At 41.6% G+C, this 27,098-nt stretch overlaps 6 protein-coding genes across 6 annotated transcripts; 2 read left to right on the top strand and 4 right to left on the bottom strand.

Annotated features, from left to right (window-relative positions):
* Positions 1–1,795: 1,795 nt before the first annotated feature.
* On the top strand, positions 1,796–3,287 carry MELLADRAFT_106541 (uncharacterized protein; the record flags this gene model as incomplete). Its single annotated transcript, XM_007410074.1, has 4 exons — positions 1,796–1,900; positions 2,004–2,130; positions 2,858–2,909; positions 3,164–3,287. 4 exons carry the CDS (start codon positions 1,796–1,798, stop codon positions 3,285–3,287), a joined length of 408 nt encoding a protein of 135 aa, XP_007410136.1.
* Positions 3,288–11,964: 8,677 nt separating this feature from the next.
* Positions 11,965–13,437, bottom strand: MELLADRAFT_63212 (uncharacterized protein; the record flags this gene model as incomplete). The annotated part of the gene is made up of 1 exon (XM_007409980.1): positions 11,965–13,437. One exon carries the CDS (start codon positions 13,435–13,437, stop codon positions 11,965–11,967), a length of 1,473 nt encoding a protein of 490 aa, XP_007410042.1.
* A 2,173-nt stretch (positions 13,438–15,610) lies between these two features.
* MELLADRAFT_29139 (uncharacterized protein) lies at positions 15,611–16,291 on the bottom strand (the record flags this gene model as incomplete). Its single annotated transcript, XM_007409979.1, has 2 exons — positions 15,611–15,769; positions 15,845–16,291. Coding segments are annotated over 2 exons (606 nt in total), but the record flags the coding sequence as incomplete, so codon positions are not given.
* A 1,874-nt stretch (positions 16,292–18,165) lies between these two features.
* Positions 18,166–18,795, top strand: MELLADRAFT_63210 (uncharacterized protein; the record flags this gene model as incomplete). The annotated part of the gene is made up of 1 exon (XM_007410075.1): positions 18,166–18,795. The coding sequence occupies one exon, from the start codon at positions 18,166–18,168 to the stop codon at positions 18,793–18,795; it is 630 nt and encodes a 209-aa protein (XP_007410137.1).
* Positions 18,796–20,819: 2,024 nt separating this feature from the next.
* MELLADRAFT_63209 (uncharacterized protein) lies at positions 20,820–22,847 on the bottom strand (the record flags this gene model as incomplete). The annotated part of the gene is made up of 2 exons (XM_007409978.1): positions 20,820–22,079; positions 22,260–22,847. 2 exons carry the CDS (start codon positions 22,845–22,847, stop codon positions 20,820–20,822), a joined length of 1,848 nt encoding a protein of 615 aa, XP_007410040.1.
* A 712-nt stretch (positions 22,848–23,559) lies between these two features.
* On the bottom strand, positions 23,560–26,976 carry MELLADRAFT_48369 (ATPase; the record flags this gene model as incomplete). Its single annotated transcript, XM_007409977.1, has 7 exons — positions 23,560–24,122; positions 24,206–24,428; positions 24,505–24,667; positions 24,785–24,992; positions 25,091–25,230; positions 25,363–25,850; positions 25,951–26,976. The coding sequence occupies 7 exons, from the start codon at positions 26,936–26,938 to the stop codon at positions 23,873–23,875; spliced, it is 2,460 nt and encodes an 819-aa protein (XP_007410039.1).
* Positions 26,977–27,098: the final 122 nt, after the last annotated feature.

Genomic DNA, 27,098 nt, shown 5'->3' with positions numbered 1-27,098 from the left:
ACTTCAACTTAAAACAATTTGTCTTAGACTCCATTGAAAAATCCCAATCTCAAAAATTCCAAGACTCCTGTCTCATGCAAAAATACCCTCGAAAAAATATTTCAGTCTATTAAGACCTGGTCTTGCTAAACATCGGGAATTGGAAACGAAATGACACATATAAAAAACTTGCTAGGCTAGGTTGTTTCTCCAGTTGAAGGGCTCAAACCCACGCAATCACGGGTTTTATCAAGAACTATCCATAATCCTTCATTTGATATGACGACTTTTAACCTCCTCCCTGTGACCCAAATAAGGTGCAACATAAGGAAATGCTAACTTAACCCAAGTCCAATCGTGCAAAAGCTCACGGTAACCCGAAGCCGAGGCACGAGGGACTTGCACATTAAACGACATCTCTGGCGTGACCAATAGCCCCAAAAAGTGAAATTTGGGTCACTTTTGGATGCAACCCATCCTATCTCATTCAACATTACTTTGATGTTGTTTCTGAAACTGGCTGGTATGAGTTCAGCATCTTGTACATAACTTCTATTAGAAAAAAAATAGAATCAAAAGTGCCAGCTCACAAGAATTGAGCTGGAAAACGAGTAATAAGTTTGTTTAAGGGAATCAATTGACCATCTCTCGAGCCTTTTTAAGGGTACACATAACAATCTTAGCGGTTGAAATTTCAAATCTCAAAATAAGCAGCCTCAATGAATCAACACGATCATGAGCTCTGTCGAGATTCTGAAGAGGCCATTTCCTTCATAACTCGACAGAGCTCATCTGACTGTTTTTTTGAAGAAAATGCATTTGTGGGTCGTGGTGTAAAAGTGAAGTGAAAAAACACCCACCAAAAGGTGGCTATTAGTCACGCAACAATTGTCGTTTAATGTGCAAGCCCCCTGTGCCAGGGGCGGACGAGTCCGAGAAAAATCACCTGGCACAGTGGGCTTGTTGTTAAGCTAGAAGGAAATGCAAGTATGCATAGCATAGCATAGCATACGATTTCCAATCGAGCCGGTCAGGCTGAGTTCAACTTCGAGTTCAATTCGGTTCCGTTGAGTCAAAAAGATGTAGAAGCTTGGGTATAAGTGAGGCATGAACGGCTCGTAAAGTCCCCGGATGTAAGACCGACTTCGCTTTCGATACCACTAGTTTGCCTACATCGCCCGCCATCATAGCACAGCTCGGAAGCCAGATTGACTTTTTTTGCATGTCTGATGGTAACCCACTATATCTTGATTGAGAAAGTTGTGGATTTCTCCGAGTTGAAGTTAACAACCGAGATTGTTGAAGCAATCAGCATATGAAATTATACCGATATCCAAAGGAAAGATCTTCACTACAAACTCTTAATTTCTAAAGTTTGATCGTCATCGATGAACCGCGATCTTTCCCAACAAAACGAATTACATCGATGAAGAAGGGATACAAAACAATAACATCGGTCGGATTTCAGAGAAAGATTCCAGTATCCTTGACAGATAAAAGCAGCACTCAAGTGAAAGATTTGATGTATTTTCTTCTGCATCTCTTCTCAAACCAAGTAACGTATATATAGTTGAAAAGTTCAATTGACCTTCAGTAAGCGAGATCAACTCAAACTCCCGATATCTATTTGAATTTCACATTTTTTTGCTTTGCTTGCTTAAGATTATCATTACCAATACTCTTTTTTCCTGAATCCTGTCGTTCATCTCTGCATCCGCCCCTAAATTATTAGCAGAATATATATACATCTCATTCACAAGTTTTGAACTCTACACGTCTTCCGTATATCAAAGTTGCTTTTTTAAGTCTTACAAATATGCTAAAGATGCTCTCATCTCTACACTTCGTAACACTTTTATGTATCATTCTTAACGTTGTCATTGGCAAGACAGTAATATCGGATAGTCTTAGGAATAGTCATGTACGTAAACCCAAAGTTGCTCATTTGAAAAGTATTCACTTTAAAACAACGCACTGAACGGAACCCAACTGATTTTTTTTTTCAAATCTTTACTTCAATTTAGCCTGTTTGTCAAGGGACTCGAAGGATCGGAACAATACCAGCTAAAGGTGGAGCAATGACCGTCACTCAGTTCGGTTCATCTTACTTTAAAAGTGGTGGAGATTGTTATTGTTTACCTGTCTTGGGTGGTGATATTTATTTAACTTGTACACCTGGTTTTTGGCCGGTTGGTACAGATGTTAACTCATTGATTTTGAGTTGTGGTCCTCAAGGTAGTAATTCATGTTGATTCATAAAAAAATTGATCGTCTATCGTACGTGATATAGAAAACTTTTGAAAAAATCAAGGAGGCAAATGGACTTTCTCTATGGACACTTCATCTGTTTTTGTATCAAAAATTGATTGTACTTATTTATGTAGAAATTGAATGATTATGATCACTGTAGCAATGTATGTCAGTATAGCGTCTGTACACCTTCCAGACCAATCCGGTCTAACAAAAACCGGCTTCAGGTTCGTTTTAAAGTCGTTGTTTATTAATTCCCCAAATGAAAGGTTAACTCAAAGCTTCTGAACACATATAGCTTGAGTACATTTGCACATAAAATATAGAGATGAAATTTCGGTCTTGATAAATCTGTATGACAGCAGTGAGAATCGTAAACGCGCACCACCGCGCACACAGCCAAAAGAGGTCCTTACCTCGATAATTTTCGATGTTGTAGGCGTATGAGATGGACTGTGAGTGCAATAGCATAAAACAACTATATAGATATCTCAGACCAAGTGGAGACTTGCAACTTTGACTGATGAAGATGGAACGATAGCAACAACCTAGACACCAATATTGATATGTAGGCATTTTGAGGCTTTTTAGGCGGTTCATGCTGTTCATTTGTTTGTTTTCGAGATAGGGGGGGTCGCGGATGCTGATCTCGTTTGGCCTGTCCCATATCTTGAAGATCCGTACGAGATTCCCTCCCATACGGAAGTCATAAACAACTGGGGGCTAACAAGACGCTTGATCAACTGTCGACTCATCAAAGCCTCCTCACTGAAAAGAATCACAACTCACTTGCGCTTGGTGTGTTCAACAGGCTGAGTGGCAGTTCTAAAGTTACAAAATCATGGCGATGAAATGAGCGCATGGAAACTTTAGGAATGGTCAGAATTCACTAACCGGATGATCGGACCCCGTGGATTCAAATTTCCTACTTCAGAGTACGACATGCTAAGAACCAAATTCCAAAAGATGGTAATGAGTTTCTTGAAATGGACCGAAAGCTTATGGATAGCCATGCCTACGTTGGGAGTGGGGACCCGGAAGCAATGGCTATAAAATGAGAAACACAGAAAGCCATAATTCACGATCAGAGAAGATCTGCGAAGGGGCATAGATGCAAAGTCATTACCTGTAATTGCGGCCACCAAGACAAAGGATATGAAAAAATGCATGACGTCCAAAAGTCCAAGAGTCCACAAGATGAAAGAGCAAAGATATCTTGATTTCAAAGTTGTATTGTATGAATCAATTTTTCAATGGAGGCTAAGCCTGTTCCAGCGTGAAGAGAGTCGACGAGGAATTTTTATTGAGGCCTGAGTGAGCATAAATTTGATGAAGAAACGCATGATGTCAAAATTTTTGATTGCGCCAACTTCCAAAAAAGAAGGCTAACCAATAAACACAACCAATTAGTCTTCATAGGTCTTCATGACAATCATTGAAAGCAAGCGACGTTTTGAATAGGTTGGCAGAAGTTCTATGTTCCCTGCCAGCTACACAGGGCTACATCGGGGGGAGGAGATTATGTCACATAGGAGGAGAGACATGATCGGTCACGGGAAACATGATCTGAGTCACGATAGTCACGATGTACAAGTCTATTCGGAAAAGATACGACACATTTACTGCGCCAGCCCCGACTAATGTGTCGGATCTTTTCCGAATAGACTAGTACATACAATGTACATGGTACTTACACACGTAGAAATCGAGTGACTGACTGTCACATCCCTCGAATGTGACCTTGACTCACTCTAACTTAACAGAACTTAACATAGTCCCTCTCGGACGAACGAGTAGTCGAGAGAGGGAACCTTATAGACGAAATTTGGCGTGTGAGCCGGAAAAGTTTGGCTGGGAACTTTTTCATTCCTCCATAGCCGCGTACCCCAAGTACAGCTACTAAAATAATTATCGGCACTTTTAGACAAAATGTGTCGCACCGGGTTTTAACTAAAAACCAGATAAAACTGAGTTTTGCACCAAAAAAAAAGTCCCCTGAGAAACCATTTTTTTTTGCATTGTTTTAAGTATTTCTTTAGCCGCTAGGCTATCAAACACTTCTACTTATGTCCAGCACCTGTAAAACCCCTCTGGCTGTGTCAGGGGAAAGGTATGCTGTTGGCTGTTTCATCTAGTTTACATGTTTTTTAATTGTGGTATGGTTGTGTACTGTTGTCTCTGAAATAACCCATACACCCAGTAACCCATACTCTAGCCTAACCCATGGCTTTTTGCCTCCATATTTTTTATGTGCGGGAAACTGGGTCAAAAACCCATAACTCTACCAATTCCCTTAACCCATACTTTTTTTTCAAAAACCAGAGTTGAAAACCCATAGTTTCCTACAGGAAAATTTCAAACACTGGGTAGGAGACACTTTAGATGTGTCTACAAAGCTCCTCAAAGCCATTTGACTCCATTGAGTTCACAAAAATCACTACAAGTTCAACAAAAATCATCACAGTGTCATCAATTCCCTCGGGAGAAATTTTCCAAGCAATCAACCAACACGACCACAACACAGATATCTCTGCTCCGGAGCACTCTGAAGTAGAGGTACCTGCTCAGCCAGCATACTCAGATCTACTCAAGTCCGCAGATGTTGTCAAAAACTTCCTCAGGCACAAAGATTCTGAGGAAGCAAAAGCTTGTGGGAGGACTCTCCGTCAAGCTCTGCAAGCGTTTAGTGCAGCACGCTCAAAAACACTAGCCCAGCCTACCTTCCAAAAGTGTGTCTCCCTTTTTTTAAAATAATCCCCGAGATAACCCATGAATCCATTGGTATGGGTTATTGCAGAGACAACTGTATGCAGGGCGATGAAGTATGGAGTAGAATAAAAGAAAAGTTTTACTCTGATGGTTCACGTCTATCCGACAGGAGAGGCTGGCCCGTGGCTTTCGCCCAGGTCCACCGGATGGCAAATCTCCAGGTGGAGTTGCAATAATTGGCAATGAGCTGAAAACATTTGGGGTTTGAGAGGACACGTTTGTCCAGTTTGGCGGCAAATTTGTGAAGTGAGTGTTCAAGCGTGTTACGGTGGTGTACGTGGTTTTGACATATAAAAAGAAAGTGTTCTGTATTTTCTATGCCCTCCTGGCAATCACATAGAGGGTCAGTAGCTTGGATGAAACGGTTTAGATACGACTTAAGGGGTATGTGGCTGATCTGAGTTGTGTGATGGTGGCGACTTCATGCTTCAGGAGTTTGGAGAGTCTGTCGAAGTGCCTTTTTGGTTGGGGTCGGTGTCCCAGTTGTGTTATTTCTTTCTTGTCAAAGAATTTGGTCTGTTTGGTTCTCCACTCTTTTATAGCTGAGATGAAGGATGCTGTATTGGGAGTGTTACTAAAATTCTCTGGGAGTGATCTTTTGGCTAATGAGTTAGCTATCTTATCCGCTGCCTCGTTACCCGGAATACCCTTGTGCCCAGGGCACCAATGTATTGTGACATGCATTTGTGGGAAGCCTTGGTGCAAGCACCTGAGGAGCTTGAATGTCCAATGGTGGTTGTTGAGAGATGAGATTGAAGACAAGGTGGACTGTAAGTCTTTCACCACACCCTGGTTGTCAAGAACGATGGTGGTTCGACGAGTGTTTGAGTTTGCTTGTTCAAGAGCCATGGTAAGACCAAGTTGGACCCCACGGTATTCTGCTTGGTATATGCCGTGGGATTGAGCTGGGCTTAATTGTTCAGATTTGGAAAGTTTGTTGTTAGCGCACCACGCCGCCGCGGCAGTGGTCTTTTTGGGGATTCTTGAGCCGTCCAAAAAGATCAGCAAGTGCTGGGCGGACGGTTTGAGTTGGAGGGTGTTTGTTTTTGCGGCATCTTTGTTTTCCTGAATGACTGTCAAGTAGTTTTGGGGCTTGATGAGAGTTGACGCAGGGTCAACCGGTAGTTGGACTACAAAGTCTTCAAACTTTTTGTGAAGGGAGTGCTGGAAGAAGAGGTGGAAGGGGTTCTTGTGGCATTTGGGCTCAAGTGCTGGGCCTGTTGAACAAGTTGAAAGAAGGGGTGTGTTGTGGATTTAGCTAATGATTGTGCCATAAAGTTAAATGCCTTGCTCTGAAGTCAAGCTTTTGGGGGTGTGAGATTGAGGTCATGACAAAGGAAGGTGACTGGGGTTGTGTTCAGGGCTCCTAAGGTGGCCCGAGCACGTACATTGTCAATCACTGTGAGTTGTTCTACAAAGAACACCAAGGGTTCCATAGGCAGCCAGGCCATCGTGCAATAATCAGTTGCCGCATGGATGGTAGTTGTCATGAGAGTCTTGATGAGTTTTGGGGGGATGCCCCATCCCGTTTTTGATAATCCTGCGAGGAATCCTGCGCGCTGTCGTCCTTTTGCTATTAGGTCAAGGCGTTGTTGCTTGAAAATTTGCTTATCATTGATCCCTACCCCGAGCCATTTGGCTGAAGACGAGGGCGTGATGTGCCTCCTGTCCACGAAGTCGATTGTAGGGGTGATCTCGTGGTTCTGAAGGCTGAAAAGGACCCAAAAGGTCTTCTTTGTGTTGAAGATAGCACCGTGGTCCTTGGCCCATTGTTGCTGTCTGTATGAGAGGGTGCGCATTTGGGATCCAAGCTGGTGTGTGTCTCTTGCTGACAACAGTAGCACCACATCGTTGATGAATCCCAAGGCCGTCGCTGTGAGAGTTTTGTCAGTAATCTCTAGCAGCGAAGAGTTGTACATTAGGTATAGAAGGGGTGAGAGCAGTGAGCCCTGGGGCAGACCGTGGTTCAGGGAAAAAGGTTGAGATTCAAACCCATTGAAGGTAAGGACTGTCGAGCGTGCAGTTGGGAAGTCATGGATAATGTTGAGCGTTTGTGTGTTGACTCCTTTCTTCTTGAGAGTGTCAAGCAGTCGCGGATCATGCACCAACGGAAAAGCTGACTTGACATCTGCAAACAGAGCGCCCACAACTTTCCCTTTGGACCATTCCATCTTGATCCAAGAGATCAGATGGACCAGGGCTTCCTGGCTGGACCTTTTGGGCCATCCTCCGTAGTGGCCTTCGTGGAGCATTTTGAGTTTTTTGTCATATCCCAATAGGTGTACAGTGAGTAATTTCTCATAGATCTTGCTTAGTGTCACAAGGAGCGCTATTGGTCGATAGGATGAAGCCTGGGTGTAATCTGGTTTACCTGGTTTTGGAATCATCACTGTAACTACTGTCTTCCAGGCCTGGGGAATGATGCCAGTAATAGTGATGCATTGAAAGAGGAACTTAACGTGAGATTTCACCATGTCCCATACAAGCCTCCAGACCCAATTTTGGATCCCGTCACCACCGGGAGCCTTCTTGGGGGGACTGTCATTGACTACGGACGCTAGGTTTTCATGGGTGATTATTGATAGGAGTGATGGGGTAGTTGTCTCGATTGGTTGGTCCGCGTCCGCTAGTGGAAACTCTAGGTGACTTGTGTTGTCCAGTTGGCACGGCGTGGTGGCCACACAGGTGGCTGAGAAAAGCGCTGCAGCTTTCTCCTTGTTGGTTGAGCAGGTCTTGCCATCATCCGTGATGATGGTGCTTACCAATGAGGAGGCTTTGCGTCCAGACGCGATGTGTTTAGCTTGGAAGAGGTTAGTATGATCAACTTCTGAGAGAAAACACCTCCAGGAGTTTTCTTTGGCCTTGTCGATGGCGTGATTGAAAGCGTTGCGGGCTTTTTTGTAGGCGTGATGGGATTCTTCGGTTCAATACTTTTTTGCCAGGCGTCTGAGTCTGGATGCCTCCTTACGGCGTGGATCTAAGATTTCAGGCTTCCACCAAGCTTTGTGCTTACCAAAGACTGCTTTCTTGGGCAAGTTCTTGTTTAGTGTGTCAATGATGGTCATACGTAGTGAATTGTCAAAAGCTTCAATTTCGTCACACGTGACTAATGGTCGTAGTTGTGGGAGTGAGGAGGCTAGGTCGGTTTTAAGTCTTCTCACAAGATTGTGATTTGGAGAGGAGCACATTGCCTAGCTTCGTGGAGAAGATGGTGATTAGTGCCTGGTGATCGGAGTGGTGGTTGGTGATATCATGCTCATCAATGAAGCACATAATTGTTGCATCATCGAAATCCTCATTGACCCAGACCTGGTCAATGGAGGCTCCTTCGGTGTTCATGGATCAAACGCCAAAGGTTGGGATGCCTTTTGGAGATCTGAGGCTGAGACCCCAGTTGGTAAGCATCTCTATCAGTTTTTCAGCGTCTTTATCATCAAGTTTGCTGTGGCTTGGGTTCCATAGCGGGGAGTGAAGATTAGCGTCAGTTGTGCATATGATTGGGAGGAGTTGGGTGTCTGGGGGGGCGTTCTGAAGAATCTCAACAAAAGCTTCAAAGCCGTCCAGGGTCTTTTGGGGGTTGTAAACACTGGCTACCAGTACGGTGTAACCACCCAGAGTGATTGTACTTGCCGCCAGGTTTCGTGAGGGCGAAAATATGGGGTTGATGATGGGGCTCAGGTATTGCCTAACATAAAGGCAGGCCCAAGGTCTGTCATCCTCCTTAAGAGATCTTGGAGTTGGGCAGACGAGTGACCAATTAGTCATGTTGAGCAGTAAGTTATCTATTGGGTTAATGTAGGGTTCTTGAATGGAAAGAATAGAAAAGAGGGAAGTTAAATTTGAATTGAAAAGTGAATGAGTGACGTGTCTAGAGTGCTTGCAATTCAGTTGAAGAATGCCCGCTGAGTTGTCAATTTTGAGTTTATCCTTCATCTGTTGCTCTAACATTGAGTTTGAGAGTGAGATGAGCTTCCTTGGGCAGTCACTTGTATATACGGTGACAAGCTGGGGTTATGTGGTGGGAACTGACTCACAATTCTCACTGGGCATGTTGGGGAAAACGGGTGATGTAGAAAATCAGCATGATCTTCTTTGAACAGGCGCGGGAGGTTGGCGCATGGATCAGCTTTCAGTTTACCACGTGCACAAGCAATGCATTTCATTGCAGAGGTTCCTTTAACAGGACAGTTGTGCATGTGATGGTCTCCTGAACAATAGGGACACATGGGAGCTATTTTACATGCGGCCGCTGTGTGCCCTACACCTAAGCAAATAAAACATCGAGTAGGAGGGGCCCACTGATTTCTGTTCGGTGTTGACCCCGCCCTTGCCACACCTTTGTGTGTGCTGCAAGGGTGGCTTCACTGAGTGTCTTGAAGCCAATCAGCAGGGACAAATGTTGTTTTGCTGAGTCTTCAGCCGTATCTTTCTTTAACCACCTCACGAAGAGGGCGTTATCAAGTAAGTCACCGTTGCACGTCTTCAGAAGGTCAATATCTTCTGGACGGGTTGGGTTGAAGGTGGTTGGAATACCGTGAACAATCACAGAGTGAATGTCCTGCTTGAGAGCAAGGTTCGGTGAGACCTTTGGGAGCCAGATTGCTTCCTGGCTTTGGAGCGCCTAGACTTGCTTCTGCAACTCTAAGTAGACTACCATGTCATTGGACGGGTGTTGATGAATGTTGCGTACGATTATTGGGGACTTGTCATCCTTGGACACCCTAATATTGTTCTCCTTGAGAACTGCATTGAGGCTTTTAATAAGCTCTGGGATGGTTTTACCAGCACCCAAGATATATTTTGGGTTCTGTTGGACCAAAGTGAGGGACGCCTCCAATCTTGGGCGGGTGCTTTGTTTAGGTTGAGCACGATGGCTCTGTGTGTTCTGATTAGGCGCCTGAGTGTTCTTTGGCGCGTGTTTTGAGGCAGCGAGGGCATATGAGCCTGCTGGCTGGGCTGTTTTTTGTTGTTGTGGGCATTGGTGGCTATTGGGGTTGATAGCAGACACCAGTTTTGCCACTTGATCTGCCAGTGTGTCGACTTTAGCTGATAACGACTTGCTTCAAAATTTGAATTGAGCGTTCAAAGCAAATGAGGATGAGGTGGGAGCCGGAGCGGTTGAGTGGCTTGGGTCAAAGACCACTCGCCGTGCCTCCATGATGCTTGCTTGTTCCTGTATCAGTACAGCTATGACCAAGATGTCAGCCGCTGATTCAACATCCACGTTGACAGCCTTGGCCCGTTTCGACTTGGGAACCAGAGCTGCTTTAGATATGTCCAGCAGTCTCTGGACCAGGACTCCTAACGGTTTTGTCGTAGTGCTTGAGCTGCTTGGGAACAGTCGACCAATCCGAATCAATCAAGGAGTCCCAGTGATATCCTTGGCTTCTTCGAGGGGGCTTGGAGAGGGCGCTTCCTTGAGCCCTGCAGGTTTGCTGGAGTGCTTGAAGCTACTCCGAGGAGAGCTTGGGAAGCAAGAGTAACCCTATCAAGGGTTTTTGGAGGTGCTTGACATGTTTTAGGCTTCGTCGCCGTCATTTGACCCGTGAGGTCTGACACAACTAACGCGTCCATCGCGTCTTCCTGGTTCAACACGTTGTCTCGCACTGTTGAGCCATCCTGGAGGTTGGGGTCCGGGGGGCCTTTGTCCATCTGAGCACGCGACAGAGGGGAAAACGATAAGAGGAAATGAGAGAAAAAGTGAAAAAGAGAGAACGATTTGAGTGAAAATTGTTAGGATAATGGGATGGATGACTGCTTGCGCAGTCACGGAGGTGGTCACGTGACTAAATTCGAAAATTTGGTTTGGGACAGAATCCTCACACCGGGTTTTAACTAAAAACCAGATAAAACTGAGTTTTGCACCAAAAAAAAAGTCCCCTGAGAAACCATGAGGGTCTCTCTCTTCTTGTACATAGCGAGAACTTCCATACACCAGGGGGTAAATTGCACCGCACGATAACCGTTTTCGAGATGTTTCAGAAACAAACTAGAAATGACACGTTTCTGAGACGTTTTCAACATTTCAGTCACAAAGGCGGTTCCCACCACCGCACGATGCGGTGGAAGGAAACCGCCTTTGTGACCGCTGGTCACGGTGGGTGGAACCGTGACCAGCGGTTCCCCATCAGCATACCAGACTCCCTGTGGAGGTGTGTGCACCCAACAGCTTGGAGTATCAACCTTGGATTGCCTTGCAAAACACACTTGATCTGCTTAATAAAGTTTAATTGGAAAAAAACAAGGCAGATGTCCTCATGCCACCTTTTTTTGCTTGGAAAACAAATGAAGATTAAGGGGTTTGGTTATAAAAGTACCCAAGGGTATGATTTTGAGATTTAATGACCAATCTCAAGGGATGTTTTTGCACAAACCAAGGTGACAACTTTTTGTTTTTTTTAGCCAATGCAACAATAAACAGAAAAGCAGAGGTATGCCTAACCTAAATACAAAAAGAGAAAATCAAGGGGGTGATGCTCATTTATGGGTCTGCTGTATAAAAGAGGCTCCAAATTTTTAGTGTGTAATTTATATAATGGGCCATTAGATAGCAGGGGAAGGATAAAGTTGGGTGTATATTGAAGGTTTGATATGATAAGATGCAGTGTGCATTGATGGAAGAAATTGAAGATGATGCATGCCTGACATAGGGGTCAAGCTCCTGTGTGTAGGCACCAATCTCTGACTTCCCATTTCCAGGGGCCAGGAGCCTACCAGTGGGTGTAAGGCGGGGAAAAGACAGCAAAGTGGTGGGAAATGCTCTTGAGGACTCATAAAACAAAGGGTGATTCCCAGAGACCCACAAAGGAATGGCATCTACCACAAGCTCAAAGCAAACAATCTAACTTCAGAGTAAAAGGATTCAAGGGCTATCATTCTGATAGATGTGGTACTGGGAGGGCTTGGAAGAGATTGCCTAGGAAGGGCCCCTGCCAATCACCAAATATAACACTCCAATAGCCACAGCTAATTGAGAAGTGCAGGATACACCTTTTCAGGTTTCTTTGAACCCCATGTGAGCTGTCCAACTCCAGCTCCTTTGAGGAGATTGTCTCGATTATTGAAAGCGTGGGAAGGAATTGCCATAGTATTTCCCCTTCCCCCTGGTCCTTGTAGATTTAAAAAAGAGCCGGGTCCATGTTGAGTTGAGCTTCGCATAGTGGATTTGCTCAGTCGCATCGACTTTGTTCCGGTCTTAGGATCTACTTCAAATTCCGCCTGGTTGGATGTGAGTTCTGCGTGCGCTGTTACAGAACCATCGTTTCCATGCGGTGTAATTTTTAAATTCGCTTCATCTGACCTCCAACTTTGTTTGTTAGCCTTTCCAGTGTTGGCCCTTGCAAGGTGATTGAATGCAGCGTCCATTGTCTCACCCATTGCCTGGTGTGATTTGGACAATTCTGCCAACCTCATTTGAGCGGCCCCTGAGTCTATTCCAAATCCCCACGGCATTTGTCCTGATGCGACTTGATTGTTTGGCTGAACCAAGCTCATCCTTGTGTCATGTGGTTGGTGAATGGCCAATGGCAGATTGTTGGAATATTCAGGCAGGGCACTTGAATCAGAAGGGCCAGATTTCTTGCGTGGCAGTTTCTGCGGTCCTGTTGCTCGTGCACCTTTCTGGGGATTGGTGTACGATTGAGCTTGTTGAGTAGGAGCCTGACGCGAATTTCTACTGGGGTTCTTGGGGTTCTTTGTTTCCGACGGATTGACCTTTGATCCTCCCATGGATTCGAGTGGTGCTTGTGCTGGTTTTTCAACCTTGGAACCTACAACGGTTCCGGAGCCAGGATTTTGTGGCTTTGCAACAGGCATGGCTTGAGGCTGGTTGTTGTCGTCGGAAGGATTGGAACCTCTTTGGCCATTGTATTTAGATAAGTCATCCTTGGGCGGGCTGGGACCTTTTCGGTCATCAGACTTGAAGATGTTGTCTTTGGACGGGTTGATACCTTTTTGGTCATCAGATTTGAAAAAGTTGAGCTTTGAGAACCAATGTTTGATTTTTTCCCAGAATTTGACCGGCCAAGTTGTGAAGAAAGTTTTGACTTTGCCAATGAATTGGGCCTTGCCTCTTTGAGCCCTTCGTGACGGCTGGCTGTTTTTAACAGTTTGACTTCCTCTTGCACCCTCACCGGCTAATGATTCATAACCTTGGCCATTTTCCGATGTGTTTCGAGTTTTTTCCGTTAGTTCTGCGTACTGATCTTGGACTCTCCCTTTATCGAATGTATCAATTTTTGTTGGAGGGGCTGCTTTGTGACCACTGCGTGCGTCGGCAAAGGCAGCATTTTCCCCACTATACTTGTTGCCATCCTCTACGTTTCTAGCTATCGAGTCCACTGCACCTTCCGAACTGAGTGCAGGATAAGAATGGCTCCAGTCAACCAGTCCACAAAGAATCAGAAGCCCGCAGGGGGCAAAGACGCGGAGAGATCTCATCTTCAGACTTCAGATCAAAAATGCGTGATTTGAATCACCGCTGTGGTATTCATTCGAAGTGGTTGGATGAAATAGTTAGCTGAATTGCACCACCGCGATTAGATGCGGAAGTTGTGTCATACCTGAAAAAAGAGGGAATATGAACGGTTGGTACTTGTGAAGCTGAATATGATGTGATACGTTGGACTACTCTCAGAAATATGAAGGTAGTGAGCACCGGATGATATATAAATTTTATAGCTGCGAGATCACACAGCGTGATGCGAAAGAAATCAGAAAGAAGTTAAAATCCAAAAATGGATGTAAAAGATTGCAATGCAGTGAAACTTACTGCAAATGTGGATGTCAAGAAATTTGGATGATCAGATTTATATCCAGGTGAAGCTGTCTTTTATATATTGAGCCTGCATCCCAAAAAATTGGTTTGAGATAAAGATAAAGTACTACAGATTCTCATTACTTGCTTGAGCAAACTCGAACAAGTCAGCAATTGTATCAGCTTGGTCCTCAGGAGTTGTACACTACACATTGGCCAAGACTCAGATGGTGCGTCTCCATAATGAGGACCCTCTTACCATTTTGGAATCAAGCGATCGAAGATGACTGCCGTGCAAGCCATCATATTATAAGATCTCACACGCACCATCATTCACAGTATCCGGATTCCGGAGGGACAGGCGGTTATAAAGAAGTGTACCGCAGGCCAAGGCAAGGTTGAAACATTTCGAATTTGGGGCTCTCAACAAACAGTCAGTCAATTATTTCAACACAGGACAATGATGGCCAGGAGGACACAAGTCCCCATGATGAGGCTCAGAGGTTAAATCTGGCTGCATTTTCTTCAGCGGAGGGCCGCAGGGCGACACATCCTGTCACATTACCTGACTTCCTTGTCACACACCATGTCTCAAATATGGATCTGAATCCCTTGGTCAATGCCATCACCGTACCACCTCTGACCCCGGTGCAACAAAGTGATTCCGCCCAAACGTTGCGTATGCGTCCGGACCTTTTCCGGCGTAAGCGAAAGGTATATATAAAAGCTATGTATCAAGCAAGCTCCACCCACTGCGGAAATAGAGGACAAAGGGTTTCAAAGCGTGTCTGCTGGTATTCATATATCCCAAAATATTCACTGGCATAACTGCTCCTTCTTGGAGGAATCGGCATTGAAAGGCTGCAATTGAAGAACTTCGTAATAGGGACAAAAAATAAAAGACCAAGACAATCTGGACGTCCATATTGTGTAATAAAAGTATCAAGAGATTGATGCGACTTTTATATTGAGCTTTTTCTTCATAGGAAAGACCCCTTCAGATTCATCTCTTGTTTTGGAAATCGTCGTGCGAAGTTGTCAAATTGATTTTCGGTCAACTGATAAAATAAGAGATTGGTGACTGATATGAATTTGTCTTTCACTGATCAAGTGATAAGTCTCATTGCCCCACAATCAATCCCTGGAATATACTCACATCTCGACATCCAAGACCTGAGATGGTTGATCACACTCGCACATTCCACACGTCAAGAGATTACCATTCCACCAATTGTGCACTGTAATTTGTTATGTAGAGCTTTGAATGACCAAGAGCCTACTGAGGCAGTGATATTTTGAGTTCCCCATCCACTAATGACAGATGAAGATGCTAAATCAATTCTCTCACCAGTGATGACTTCAAAACACCATAATCCAAACAATCCAAAACGTATGTACGAGGATATGAAGCACTTGAGTTTTGTAGTCTTGACCTAGTTGATAAGTTTCAGGAGACAAAAATAATGAAAGAATTGAGGCAAGAGTGTTGACTCTCCATAGTCAAAGGTTCAGGGAGTACTTCAATAGGTTCATTGAGTATCTCTATATGAAGTACAAATGAAAAGATTCTTTTCAAAGTCATACAGAGGCGTGTCAAGATCTTTATTTTACAAGTGGGTACTCAATCTGTTCAACTAAGAATTTTGAAAACTGAGTGCGTGAAAAGAAAATAAAGTGGAAACACATGTTATCAATATAATCTGTCAAGATAACTGGTAGAAGGACATAGGATTGTAAGAAATCCATACAATACCGTACCTCACAACGAGGGGTTTCTAGTAGACCCGAAATAAGTTGATTGTATGGTATCAGAACTCAAGATGAAGTATTGATAAAAGACTAGCTGGATTGATGAGTTGATTTTGCAATCCTCGATAACATCTCTCGAGTTCCTTCCACAATCAATTCATGTTCAACTTTATGCATTCGCTCCTCAAGTTCAGCCAATGACTCTTGTTTCTTTAGCTCCACCTTTCTTATCACCACAGGACTTCCTCGGTCGACCTCTGCAATGACCTAACAAAGGACCATTTATGAAAATATCAAAGTTAGTCTTTGCTTCAAATCAACTAATCATCAAAATCCACATACCTCATGAATCATCACCCCTGTTTCTGATACGTCTCCTGTCCCATCTGGTCCAGCTTCCCAAGCACGTGCAATTGCACAGGCACCATCAAAACAACCAGGTAAAGCAGGATGAAGATTAATAACCGGTACTTTATTTAAAGCTTCCAAGAACCCTTCACTCAAGATATGCATAAATCCAGCAAGAACGATTAAATCAGGTTTAGGCTCAAGTACTACTTTAGCTAAACTTTCGTCGTATGATTTTCTAACTTTTGTTTCGGGAAGATTTGATTCGCATGTTTTTCGAAAACTTGCTAAACTATGTATAGTGGTGGGTATTGGTGGTGTGCTGGATTCAGCACGTTTTAGACCATAGGCATGTTTTGTGTTTGAGATCACTCGAACGATTTGTGCATGGGGATTTTTAAAAGTAGGCACTGCATCGATAAGAGCTTGAAGGTTTGTTCCTGTGGTAATGAAGAAGTAAGACCGAATGATGGATGAGATCGGGGTTAGATAGCCTGTCTTAAACAATGCAAAAGAGAAAAGAGACAGACCTGAACCAGAGATGAGAACGACGACGTTCAAGCTGCGAGGGTTGGAGGGTGAGGAGCTCATATCGATAATCGGGGAAACGATGGTGAGAGGTAACCGGTCAAGAAAAAGCTGAGCTGGAGATCAAAAAAGTTGAGGCCGATCTTGAGCGAGACGAAAAGGGATATCCTGTCGGAGTTCCTGTACACCTCGGTCATTTCTGTTAGTCTCTCACCATACCACGCATACATGTCTACATCTCGAGCTCTCCTTCCGTTTGGAATCCGAATACATATGTAGCGCATCAGCACCTCTGGATTGCTCTGGATTGCCAGCCAATCCATCAAGCAAGACCCGTCTGCTCCCGTCTGACTCGTATCTCGAATCGCATCCTTTTGGTGTGACAAGGACGGGAATGGAATCAAGCAGGCCAGAGCTTGAACACGCTTCACAGATGCATATCCGATATCCAACTTCCCATTGCCTTTACTAAATTACATCACTCTTGAATCATCAACATCAAAGGCTGGATGAACACTCACACAAACTATGGACATTCAGAACCAAGAATTGTCACGAGTCCAAGTTTGAACAACTCCACCCTGCAATGTGCGGAGAAGGAACAGCAAAAGGAACTTGCCGATGGAATTCAACTATTGCACCATAGCTCCAGGTTTGTAAAAATCACTGGCTAGTTCGAACGCACCTTTAGCTTTGAAACCTCGTTACAGAATCGTTCATCACATCATTATCAGATATATCCCGCAATCTTATATGGCATGCGATTCGAAACCGAAAAAACCTGCGCATATATTCAATTATTCCTCGCAGCGCAATGATCTGATCGGTTTCGATGAAGTTGAATGGCTACCTGCAGCTTAATCCTCATAAACTGTCCAGTGACCGCGTATACTAAGGCCACGTTTGTTCAATTCGTCTTAAATCCTTCGGGTCTTATAGGAAAACTGTTCATCTAACTCATTAAGATTGAACACTTTTTACAGCTCTTGATTCCCAGTTTCAGATTAAATCTCTTTTTTCTTCGATCTATATGACGTTTTGGAATTCAATCTTCAGAACATGAAATGGATAACTTCGGAACCCCCTGTATAAGTAAGTCTAAAGGATCTTTCAGGATCAATCCAACACGTTTAGATTCCTTACTGAGTTTTTGGATTTGGATTTGTCACTTGCCACCTTTATAACATAGATATCATTCTAAGTCAGTGTTCCAGGATTGAGGATTTTATATACCAGATCACCGGGAAGAATCGGAGACTTTCTCTCCTTCTTTAAGCTATCCAATCTTAAACGTTTTGTAAAGCCAATCAGCTTATCGTTCCATTAAGCACAAGTTAACCGTAGGATTCTCGTATACAGAAGAACAATTCTTCACGATCCAAGATCTTGTGTGGTCTTTCCCGTGTCGATTGACAAGGTTTAAGAAAACAGTAAGTCATTCGATCATCATGTATGTGACCAGACCTTATCCATCAACAAAACTGAAAGAGAGAAAACCCCTCAGATCGTAGCCCGACTTTCACTCTGTGCTTGCAACGACAATGCGTCATTCCCTCTTCAGATCTACTTGCCTAGGTCTACTTTGTGTAACATTGGCAGCAACAAATCCGATATCAGATTTCAAGATTAGAGCACGTAGTTTAAACTTTGCAAAAGATGGAGAAGGAATTGCGCAAAATGTGAAGATTTCTGAGGTTTCGAAAGGATTGGATGATACCAGTTAAGTTACCAATCAGACCATCACTTCTACACTGAATTTTGAAGTCGAGGTACATAAATTCTTACTGATGTTTGATTGGATTATAGAAGTGAATTTAGTTGAGGAAAAAGAATTATCAGAATCGGAAAAGTCTTCACTTCTTTCTAAACAAGATCAAAACAAGATAGATGAAGTAGAAAGGACTAAAACAAATTCAAAGAAACCTCAAACATCCGGAAATGAAAAACCAATTGATCGTTCAGAATCAAGTTCAAGTTCAAGTTCAGAATCAGAATCAGAATCAAAAGAAACCAAAAAACCAAAAAATTCACTGATTGAACAATTCAAACAAATGTATCAAAATTGGAAAAAAACAATCATCTCAAATTGGAAAAAACATACTTCGATGGAACCATTGGAAAAAGAAGAAACCAAAACTTATCCAGAAAGTAAACCAGGTACATACAAACATTGGTATCGTACCTCAGATTCGATCTTAGCACGATTATTTAGAGGGATCAGACGTTATTTCACTTTGAATAAACCTCAACCTGTTAAAGGACCATTAAAACCTAAAGTAGAAGAAAAAGCTCCCACAACTGAAACTAAACTTGCTGAATCTACTAAAGATCTTCCTACTGCTACTGGAAGTAAAGATACTGAAAAACCCAAAGAGGTTCAAGTAGGCTCTGAAGTCGATCCCAAGAAAACTTCATGATCATAAAGGGAGATCAATTCCCAAAACTCTTTCGATCTTATCTTCTCGATTTCTTTTTTGACTCTCTTATAAATCAAGATATATACAACTTGTTTTATTTGATTCTTATATCATTCTTTCCTCGGATTCAACTTTCTCAATTTATCATATCACTAAAAGAAAACATCTAAACTATCTACAATTTGTTTTTTTTCATTTTTCTTAACACTCTCCTTTACTTAGCTCATGAACTCCCCCTGAAAAGAAATCCCTACAAACTTTCTTTAATGTTATACAAAAAGTTTATCTTATTAAACTCTTTCTTTTGTTCTTTTCATCTATTTTCTGAAAAAAAACTTTGAGTTGAATACACATAAGAATTTCTGATCTCAATTAAAAACTTTTCATCTAACCTGGATGCACATCTCTCCTATATATGTCATGAGCCAAGTGACTAAGTGAAGATGAAGACTATGATTTGACTCTGAGCTCATACATAGTATATTTCCTGAGACTCTCTTTTTGATCCTTTTGACCTAAATGAAATTCAATCATTTGTCTTCAGTCCCTTTGCAATGAACCATTCAAAACAAATTCCTCAAAATTACCCAAAGTGTCAAATCATCTCTAAGATTTTTTTTACAAATCCTTGAGTCACCAAGAATCAGATCATCAAAATATCATTTCCAAGCGGGATGTTCAGATTTATACCCAAAAGCTTGGTATTACTAAAAGAAATCATCAAGGGCTCTTTGGATTATAAGCTCAATATTTTCCGGATCCATTTTAGTCAAATCAAGATTACTTTCAACACAATTTTTTTAAAGACAAGCACAACATCTCAAAGAATGATACAACTCAAAGAATGATATTAGTGATATCAACCTAGAGGTCATGAGTAATCATGCCATTCAAATTCATGGTGTGTCAAAACAAGGGCGTACACTAGAAATACTTTGAGTTTGACCTACATTCTCCACCCACTTTATTTCATCATGGGTGTTATGAGACTTGTGTAGCATATTGGGAATAGAACATCTCTTTCCTGAGTCTGTCTTAGTCAGCCTGATATCATGGAGTGATTATGGATGAAGTTTTGAAGTTCATTGAGATTCTTTTTGCATAGTGAGGAAATCTATATTGGAAACAACTATGAACCTATTCACTTAAAAAAGTCAAGACTTTAAATAGGACTCAGCCTGAGTTTCTCTTGATTCTCATCAAAAAGAATCTGAAAGTCTTTGTACTATATGTTTCTTGTCAGCTGTTAGTCAAACAACAGTTTTCTCTCACATCATAGAATTAACTGCTTTACTCCTTTGGCTTGTTGATATCACGTTACTTTTGGTGTCATTCCTATTGCAATGTGCGCAGGTGTGTTGATCATCTTTTGTAGCTGTTGTTTGAAAGTGTGGTACTTAAGACCACCTTTTTCTTAAAACCACAGGTATGTCTTATCATATTCTAGCAAATGGAAATGCCCCCCAAAGAAAAGTGGACAACTAAGAACCAAAACACAGAACATGAAAATCACTCCTGGAAAACATTATATGTGCCACCATGAGACGTATTCTTGTTTTCATATACTTTCTGTGTGTTCACCAGGTTAGAATCTTAGTGTCTTTACTAAACACATTTCTTCTCTTGGTTTTCTTTGATGCACTCAGTTTTGCACAATCTACACACCTCTTAGGATTTCCCCAAAGTCAGACCTAGGGAAGGCCAGTGATGCTCAATTCTCAGGTGGATATGCCCAAAGTAGATTTTGGTGTATTCTGCTCTGTTACCAAGTGATTATGGGTGAACCTCTGCCTTTTGACATCCTGATATCTCATCTACACACTCAAACTGAAGACAAAATCTGGAGACTTTGAAAAAATCCAAGACTTAAGATTCACTCTGGGTATCACCCTGATTACAAGAAGGATCTCCCAAAGCTTATCTATGTACTGAGGTAAATGAAGTAAGAGATTTTCAGAAAAATTACACTTCACTAGCAAGAACAAGGGAAAAGAGAATCAGAATAAACAAACAACTCTGCAGAGCTATTGAAAGTCAGCATATGCCATCTGTATGGCATTGTCAAAATCAATTTTTGTGGAAAGTGGGTTCTTGTTCAGAAACCCAGAGCCTTGCCATCTTTGCCAAACCTGAAATAATTGCCAAAAAATCTTTGAAGCAAGCCTGTGATCAGGAGAAGGTTTCAAATTCATCAAGTAAGCCAACAGAACTGTAGAAGGATCATCAGTTCTAGCAAGTCTCCTGATCTCAATTGGATCTGTTCTAAAAGCCTTCTCCAAGTCATCTTTTTCCCATCCTTTCAAAAATACTTGCATGAACTTCAAGCCATCAAGTACTGCAGGATTAGGTTGATCTTTTGAAACCTCAATAGGATGAAGAAGGTGGATCATTCCCAGAAAGCAAGGAATCATTCCAAACATTGTCTTTTGCTTCAATGATTCAAAGTTTCCTTTCCATTCTTGAGGTAACTGTAAGTTTTTGTTTTTCATTTTTTGGCAATAGGTTTGAAGAAATTCAAATGGTGATTGTTGTAGATTAAGTGCACTCAAAGCCTTTTTTCCCACCTCTCTAAGTATTCCAACAAATCTTTTAGTTCTTCCATCTGCCACAGAAAAATTCTCCTTCCGTATAAGTCTGTACAGAGATTTAGTGTTTATCATATTAGTCTCAAGACTAGACTGCCCCAAGCTGAATATGGTAGCCGGAGGCTCTATCTCCCAATCTGAGAGTAAATTGGCTTTGGCTAGATGGTAATGCCATCTCACATGTAAGTCTTGAGGGGTTTTTATCATCATTTTGTCCTTGTAGGAAGATAAATGGTACCAATGATTACAAAGACGCCAAAGAAGAATTACAGAGATTCTTGAGGTTCTTGCTAACCCCATCAAATAGTGCCACAATTCAAGAGGGTTTTCTATCTCAAGCTCTTCTGGTTTAACATCCATTGCTGGAACATGAGAATTCTCCAAGTCGATCCATCTCCATACCTCCATATAATTGACAATGAAAGCCCATCCATCATGAACCAGTTCCTGCATTTCTTCTTTTTTTGTTGAGTGAATGACTTGAAGACTTCCTAGAAATACAAGTGTGACATGACGATATGCTTTTGATATTGTCCTGAAGATCTTCCTTAATTCTTGTTTAAAAATGGCCGAATTGACGTGTTTGCTAGCTATATCTTTCTTGAGTTCTTTGAACCAATCTTTCATCTGGTTGCCAAGACCTGTTTGGGAACCTACCTGGCGTCCCTGATCGATCATCTTACCAAACATCTGATTGATCTCCGGAATGTTATACCAGATATTTCCTATCACTCGGACTTTGTAATTAGGAAGCAACACCGATGCACCACTTTTTTTGAAGTGATATTTGTGAAACTGAGGAGCTCTCCCTTTATATGCAATTTCACTTGATCCGCACTGATCCATATAACGGGATCCAATCAATGAGATTGGTTGTACTCCCTGCTGGGATTGACTTTTGGTTGTTGTCGAGGAGTGAACCTCAGGCTCAGTTGAGACGCTGTTCATGCAGCCACTTGCCTTTCCCCTGACTCTGGATTGTTCATTTTTCTTGCCAAGTAATCCCATGGAATCACTTGATGAGGAATATTGACATTGATCAGGATCAGGGGTTTCCACCTCTAGAATGTCTTTATCCGTTTCTCTACAATCGTTTATCTTTCTACGCTTGGGCTCTCGATCATCCTCCTCGGTACATTGTGGTTCATATCGAAGGTTCAAATCAAAACGAAAGAGTTTCTTTCCCTTGGACTTTTCTGTATCGCTTGAAGAGTTTATCTTTCCTAAACTGTTCTGCCCGGATGTGACGAAATCGGCAATTGTGCAGGGTTCTTGTACTTTTTCTTGTGGTACAAAAGCTTCGTTTTGTAAGCCAGATATGCCTAGACTTTCATGAACCCCCTCATTTGTTACAGTATTCGAATGGATCACGTTCATTTGAAGGGAGTTGTCCATAGGGTTGCAGACGATGTTGTTAATTATGGACATGGCTAAGAAAATTCTGATCATTGGCGTCATGTTGGGCATGATGATTCAAGATCAGAGTTAGCAAGATCTAAGATGTGGGTGTTCTTCAAACTCAAATTATCGTAGTCATACATATAGCCCTTGAAGCCATGATAAGGTTACAAAGACCTGCGGGCGCAAGCATCACCAACTCTGTTTCAAAAAGTCCGCCGTGTTTGATAACACCACGGCACACTTTATGGCACGTTCAGATCATTCAAGATCTCAATTCTTCACATTAGTGGGGTTCAAGTTGGCCAAAAAGTGCCTAAAATTCTATCCACTTTCGCCTCCCAGCCCTCCAAGAAATACGTCTCTTTTTGGAAAATACAATTGCTAGGAATGTGCTTCTTAGGTGAGGCATTAGTGGCTCTCAAACCTTACCCAGTTTCAAAAAACCCGGTTGCCCCAGTTGAATTTTTGGCTGGAAGCTGTCAACAAATGTCAACTTGATACACAAAGTTACTGCCGAAAAACAACTGGCTCAACTGGGTTTTTTGAAAACCGGGGCAGGTTTGAGAGCCACTATTCCATGAATCAATTCATAAATCCTGCAAAAAGAAAAGAAAAAGAACCCTTCAAGTACATCTATTCAAGTTTCAAAAAGTTACAAAACCGTTTTCTCATATCAAAAACCCTTCACTTCTACAAAACCTCAAAAAATAAAAAAATAAAAACCTCAAAACCTCAAAACCCACCCAAAAAAACCATCTTCAATGTCATCTTTCCAATTATGTCAAACAAATTTAGTTTTCTTTTCAAAAAAAAACCAATCCTTGATAAAAAAAAACAAGAAAAGATTTAAAGAAAAAGAAATTTCTATTTATTTATAAGTACTATATGTCATGGGGGATTGTATATATGTATGTATGTAAACAAAACTCTTCATGTTGTACACAAACCAAAAAAAAATAACTGATTTTTTCTTTTATCATTTCTTTGAAAAACAAATCTAATCAATTTCTTTTCACAAAAAAACTGAAAATCACAATCAACAAAAAAAAAATAACAGAAACGTAAAAAAAAAGTGAATCCGAGCGAGGAGTTTAAAGGTTTGTAGAAGAAAGAGCCGGTTCAGGTAATGGTACACCTTCACCACCTTCGATTCCTTTACCTAACGGATGCATTTCTTTTTCCGAATTACCTAACAAACTTTCATCTTTCCCTTGTACTGGATCATGAGGCGGAGGACCCGAACCCGAACCTGAACCTCTTTTACCTGAACTACCCATCGCATCATCGTATGCATCAGGTTTATCAAACGGTCTTTTACCAATCAAATCAATCATATCTTGTCTACAAACGCCCCCCAATCCAAAAAAGTTCATGATCAATTAATCAACGCATTTTTTTGTAAATTTTTGGGAAAAACACCTTACCTAGATAAGACTTCAGTTTCTAATAACCTTTCAGCAACAATCTTGACCAACTCTTTCTTTTCATTCATCATCTCCGTTGTCCTTTTATGAGCTTGATGAATAATCTCTCTAACCGTATTATCCAACATCTCACCCGTTTTTTCAGAGTACGGTTTCGTAAATGATTCTTGTCCACCATCAGATCTACCAAAACTAATAGGTCCAAAGGCTTTAGACATTCCATCTAAAAAAAACCCCCCCAAAAAATTCAGTTTCTTTTTCCCATTTGTAAGAAAAACTAGTCAAAAAAATACTCAAACAATTTCCAACTAATTCGAATCCAAGTTTCGTAATCTTTTGTAAATCATCCTGTGCACCAGTAGTGATCTTACCAAAAAAGATTTCTTCTGAAACCCTACCACCAAAGATCATACACATCCTATCCATTAATTGTTCAGTAGTAAACAAAAACCTTTCTTCTGGCTAATCAATCCCACACGCAAGCAAACCAAACCAAAATTCTCATCAATACCTAACTTGATTTTTCAAGTAAGAAATGAAGAAATGGAAAAAAAGAAATCTGAAAAAGGAAAAACTAACAAGATAAGAAGCATAACCCAAAGCTCCAACCCCTCTAGGTATGATAGAAACCTTCAATAAAGGATCAGCATGTTCCAAGAACCAACCCATAATAGCGTGTCCAGCTTCATGATAAGCAACCGTACGTTTTTCTTCAATTGATAAAACTCTTGATTTTCTTTCTAATCCAGCCACAACTCTTTCAATAGCCATTTCAAAATGTTTTTCACTAAAATCCAAAAAAAAAAACCCCAAAAAAAAACTTAGTGTTCCTATCATTTTTTTTGAGTGAGAGATACAGATTTTTTTTTGGTGAGATTACTCAACGTTACAGATTCTGCAGATAATCTTGCAGCAATCAATGCAGCTTCATTACAAACATTAGCAATATCAGCTCCTGAGAAACCAGGAGTATGAGCCGCAAGTTTATGAGAAAGTTTCACAAGCCAATCCGGTGTGACGATTTCCTTTTCGATTTCTTCCACTACTTCTTCATCTTCTTCTTCCTGATCTACCTCTTCTTCTTCTGCTTGATTAGTTTTAGTAGATTGATGACGTTTAGCTTCTTCAGCCCGATCTGCCATTCCTCCTTCTAATACCAATGGTCTCAAATGAACCAAAAAGATCTGACGTCTACCCGACACATCCGGTCGATCAACAGCAATATGTCGATCAAATCGACCAGGTCTAAGTAATGCTTTATCAAGTACATCAGCCCGATTCGTTCCAGCCAAGACAACCACATGAGCCGAAGTATCGAATCCATCCATCTCAACTAACAACTGATTCAAAGTTGATTCCCTCTCATCATTTCCTCCAAACCCTCCAGACTTCCCTCTCGCTTTCCCTATGGCATCAATCTCATCTACAAACACAATACATGGTGCATTCTTCTTGGCTGTTGCAAACAGATCTCGTACTCTTGATGGTCCTACTCCTACAAACATTTCTACAAACTCTGATCCTGAAACTGAAAGGAATGGAACTCCGGCTTCTCCGGCTGTGGCTTTGGCCAATAAAGTTTTACCGGTACCTGGTGGACCTGAAAGGATCGCTCCTTTTGGAATCTTGGCTCCTAATCTTTCATCTAAACCAAACCAAACCAAAATCTTGATCAATTCAAACCACTTCCGAAATAGAGAAATGAGAAGTAGAATGATGATCTATGATGAATCAAGATCACTTACATTTCTGTGGTTCTTTAAGAAACTTTACAAATTCCATAATCTCTTCCTTAGCTTCATCCATTCCAGCCACATCTCTAAACTTAGTTTTAACTTCTGATTCATGATTAAACATCTTAGCCTTACTTTTTCCAATATTAAAAATCCCACCTGGACCGCCACCGCCACCGCCTACCCCTCCCGGTCCTCCTGCAGCTCTTCGAGTCATATAAAACAAAAAACCAGCTAAGGCGATTGTCGGTGCGAAATTCCAAAACAAATTCACTAATGAAGTTTGTTCAACGTATTGGACTTTAACTCTCTCATGACTTGGAATCTTTAAAAGATCTTGAACTTCTTCTAGTTTCCTTTCAAAACTATCAACCGAACCAATACTAAACACAAACGAATTACCCAATCCATTCATAGCATTTGTCGTTGTAGCATTCGAATGTAAGATCACCTTGACTTTACTTCGATTGATGACTTGTAAGTTTTCAACTAATCCTTTTTCTAGTAAGTTCGTTCTAAACTCTTGCCATGAGATTTCTTTGGTGGTAAGTGAATCGGTTGAAACGATTTGATAAAGTCCATAAGCACCTAAGACCCAAAAGATCATACTTGATCCAAACGGATTCGGATTCTCTACTTGACCTTTTTGATTTCCATGTTTAGATTGATTAGGTTTTTTCTGATTAGAAGATGAACCGGTTTGAAATAAGATTTTAAATGAAGGATCTGTTGAAGATTTCTTAGAAGAAGAAGTCTTTGAAGGTGTAGGTTTTTGTCCAAAGAATTCAGATAGAGATGGGATCCGTGCTGGTGCTTGTTCTGTTTCTTCTTCTTCTTCTTTGTTGAGTTTCTTTTTTGGTTTAGGATTGGATGGGTTGATGGATTTGGAATGGATGGTGCTGGTAGATAGATATGAGTTTCTTTTGAATGGTGATTGGTTGATGATGGATGATGATTGAGGTTTGAATGAAGGTTTAAGTAATAATCTTCTTGATAACATTTTTGAGGATTGAGTGTTCTTGAGTATGTTGAAGTCCCTTTTCGATGTTCGATGGTGGTAAGAGTCAAGAAATTAATTTGACACTGCAATCTGAATCGGATCATCTCGATCGGATCATCGGTAAAGTCAGTCTCGGTACTTTAAACCCAATTTCGTCATT

This window comes from Melampsora larici-populina, assembly GCF_000204055.1.
Source record: "Melampsora larici-populina 98AG31 unplaced genomic scaffold MELLAscaffold_18, whole genome shotgun sequence".
Classification (NCBI taxonomy): domain Eukaryota; kingdom Fungi; phylum Basidiomycota; class Pucciniomycetes; order Pucciniales; family Melampsoraceae; genus Melampsora; species Melampsora laricis-populina.
The sequence above is the reverse complement of the archived record's forward strand: the minus strand, read 5'-3'. Positions and strand labels throughout refer to the sequence as shown.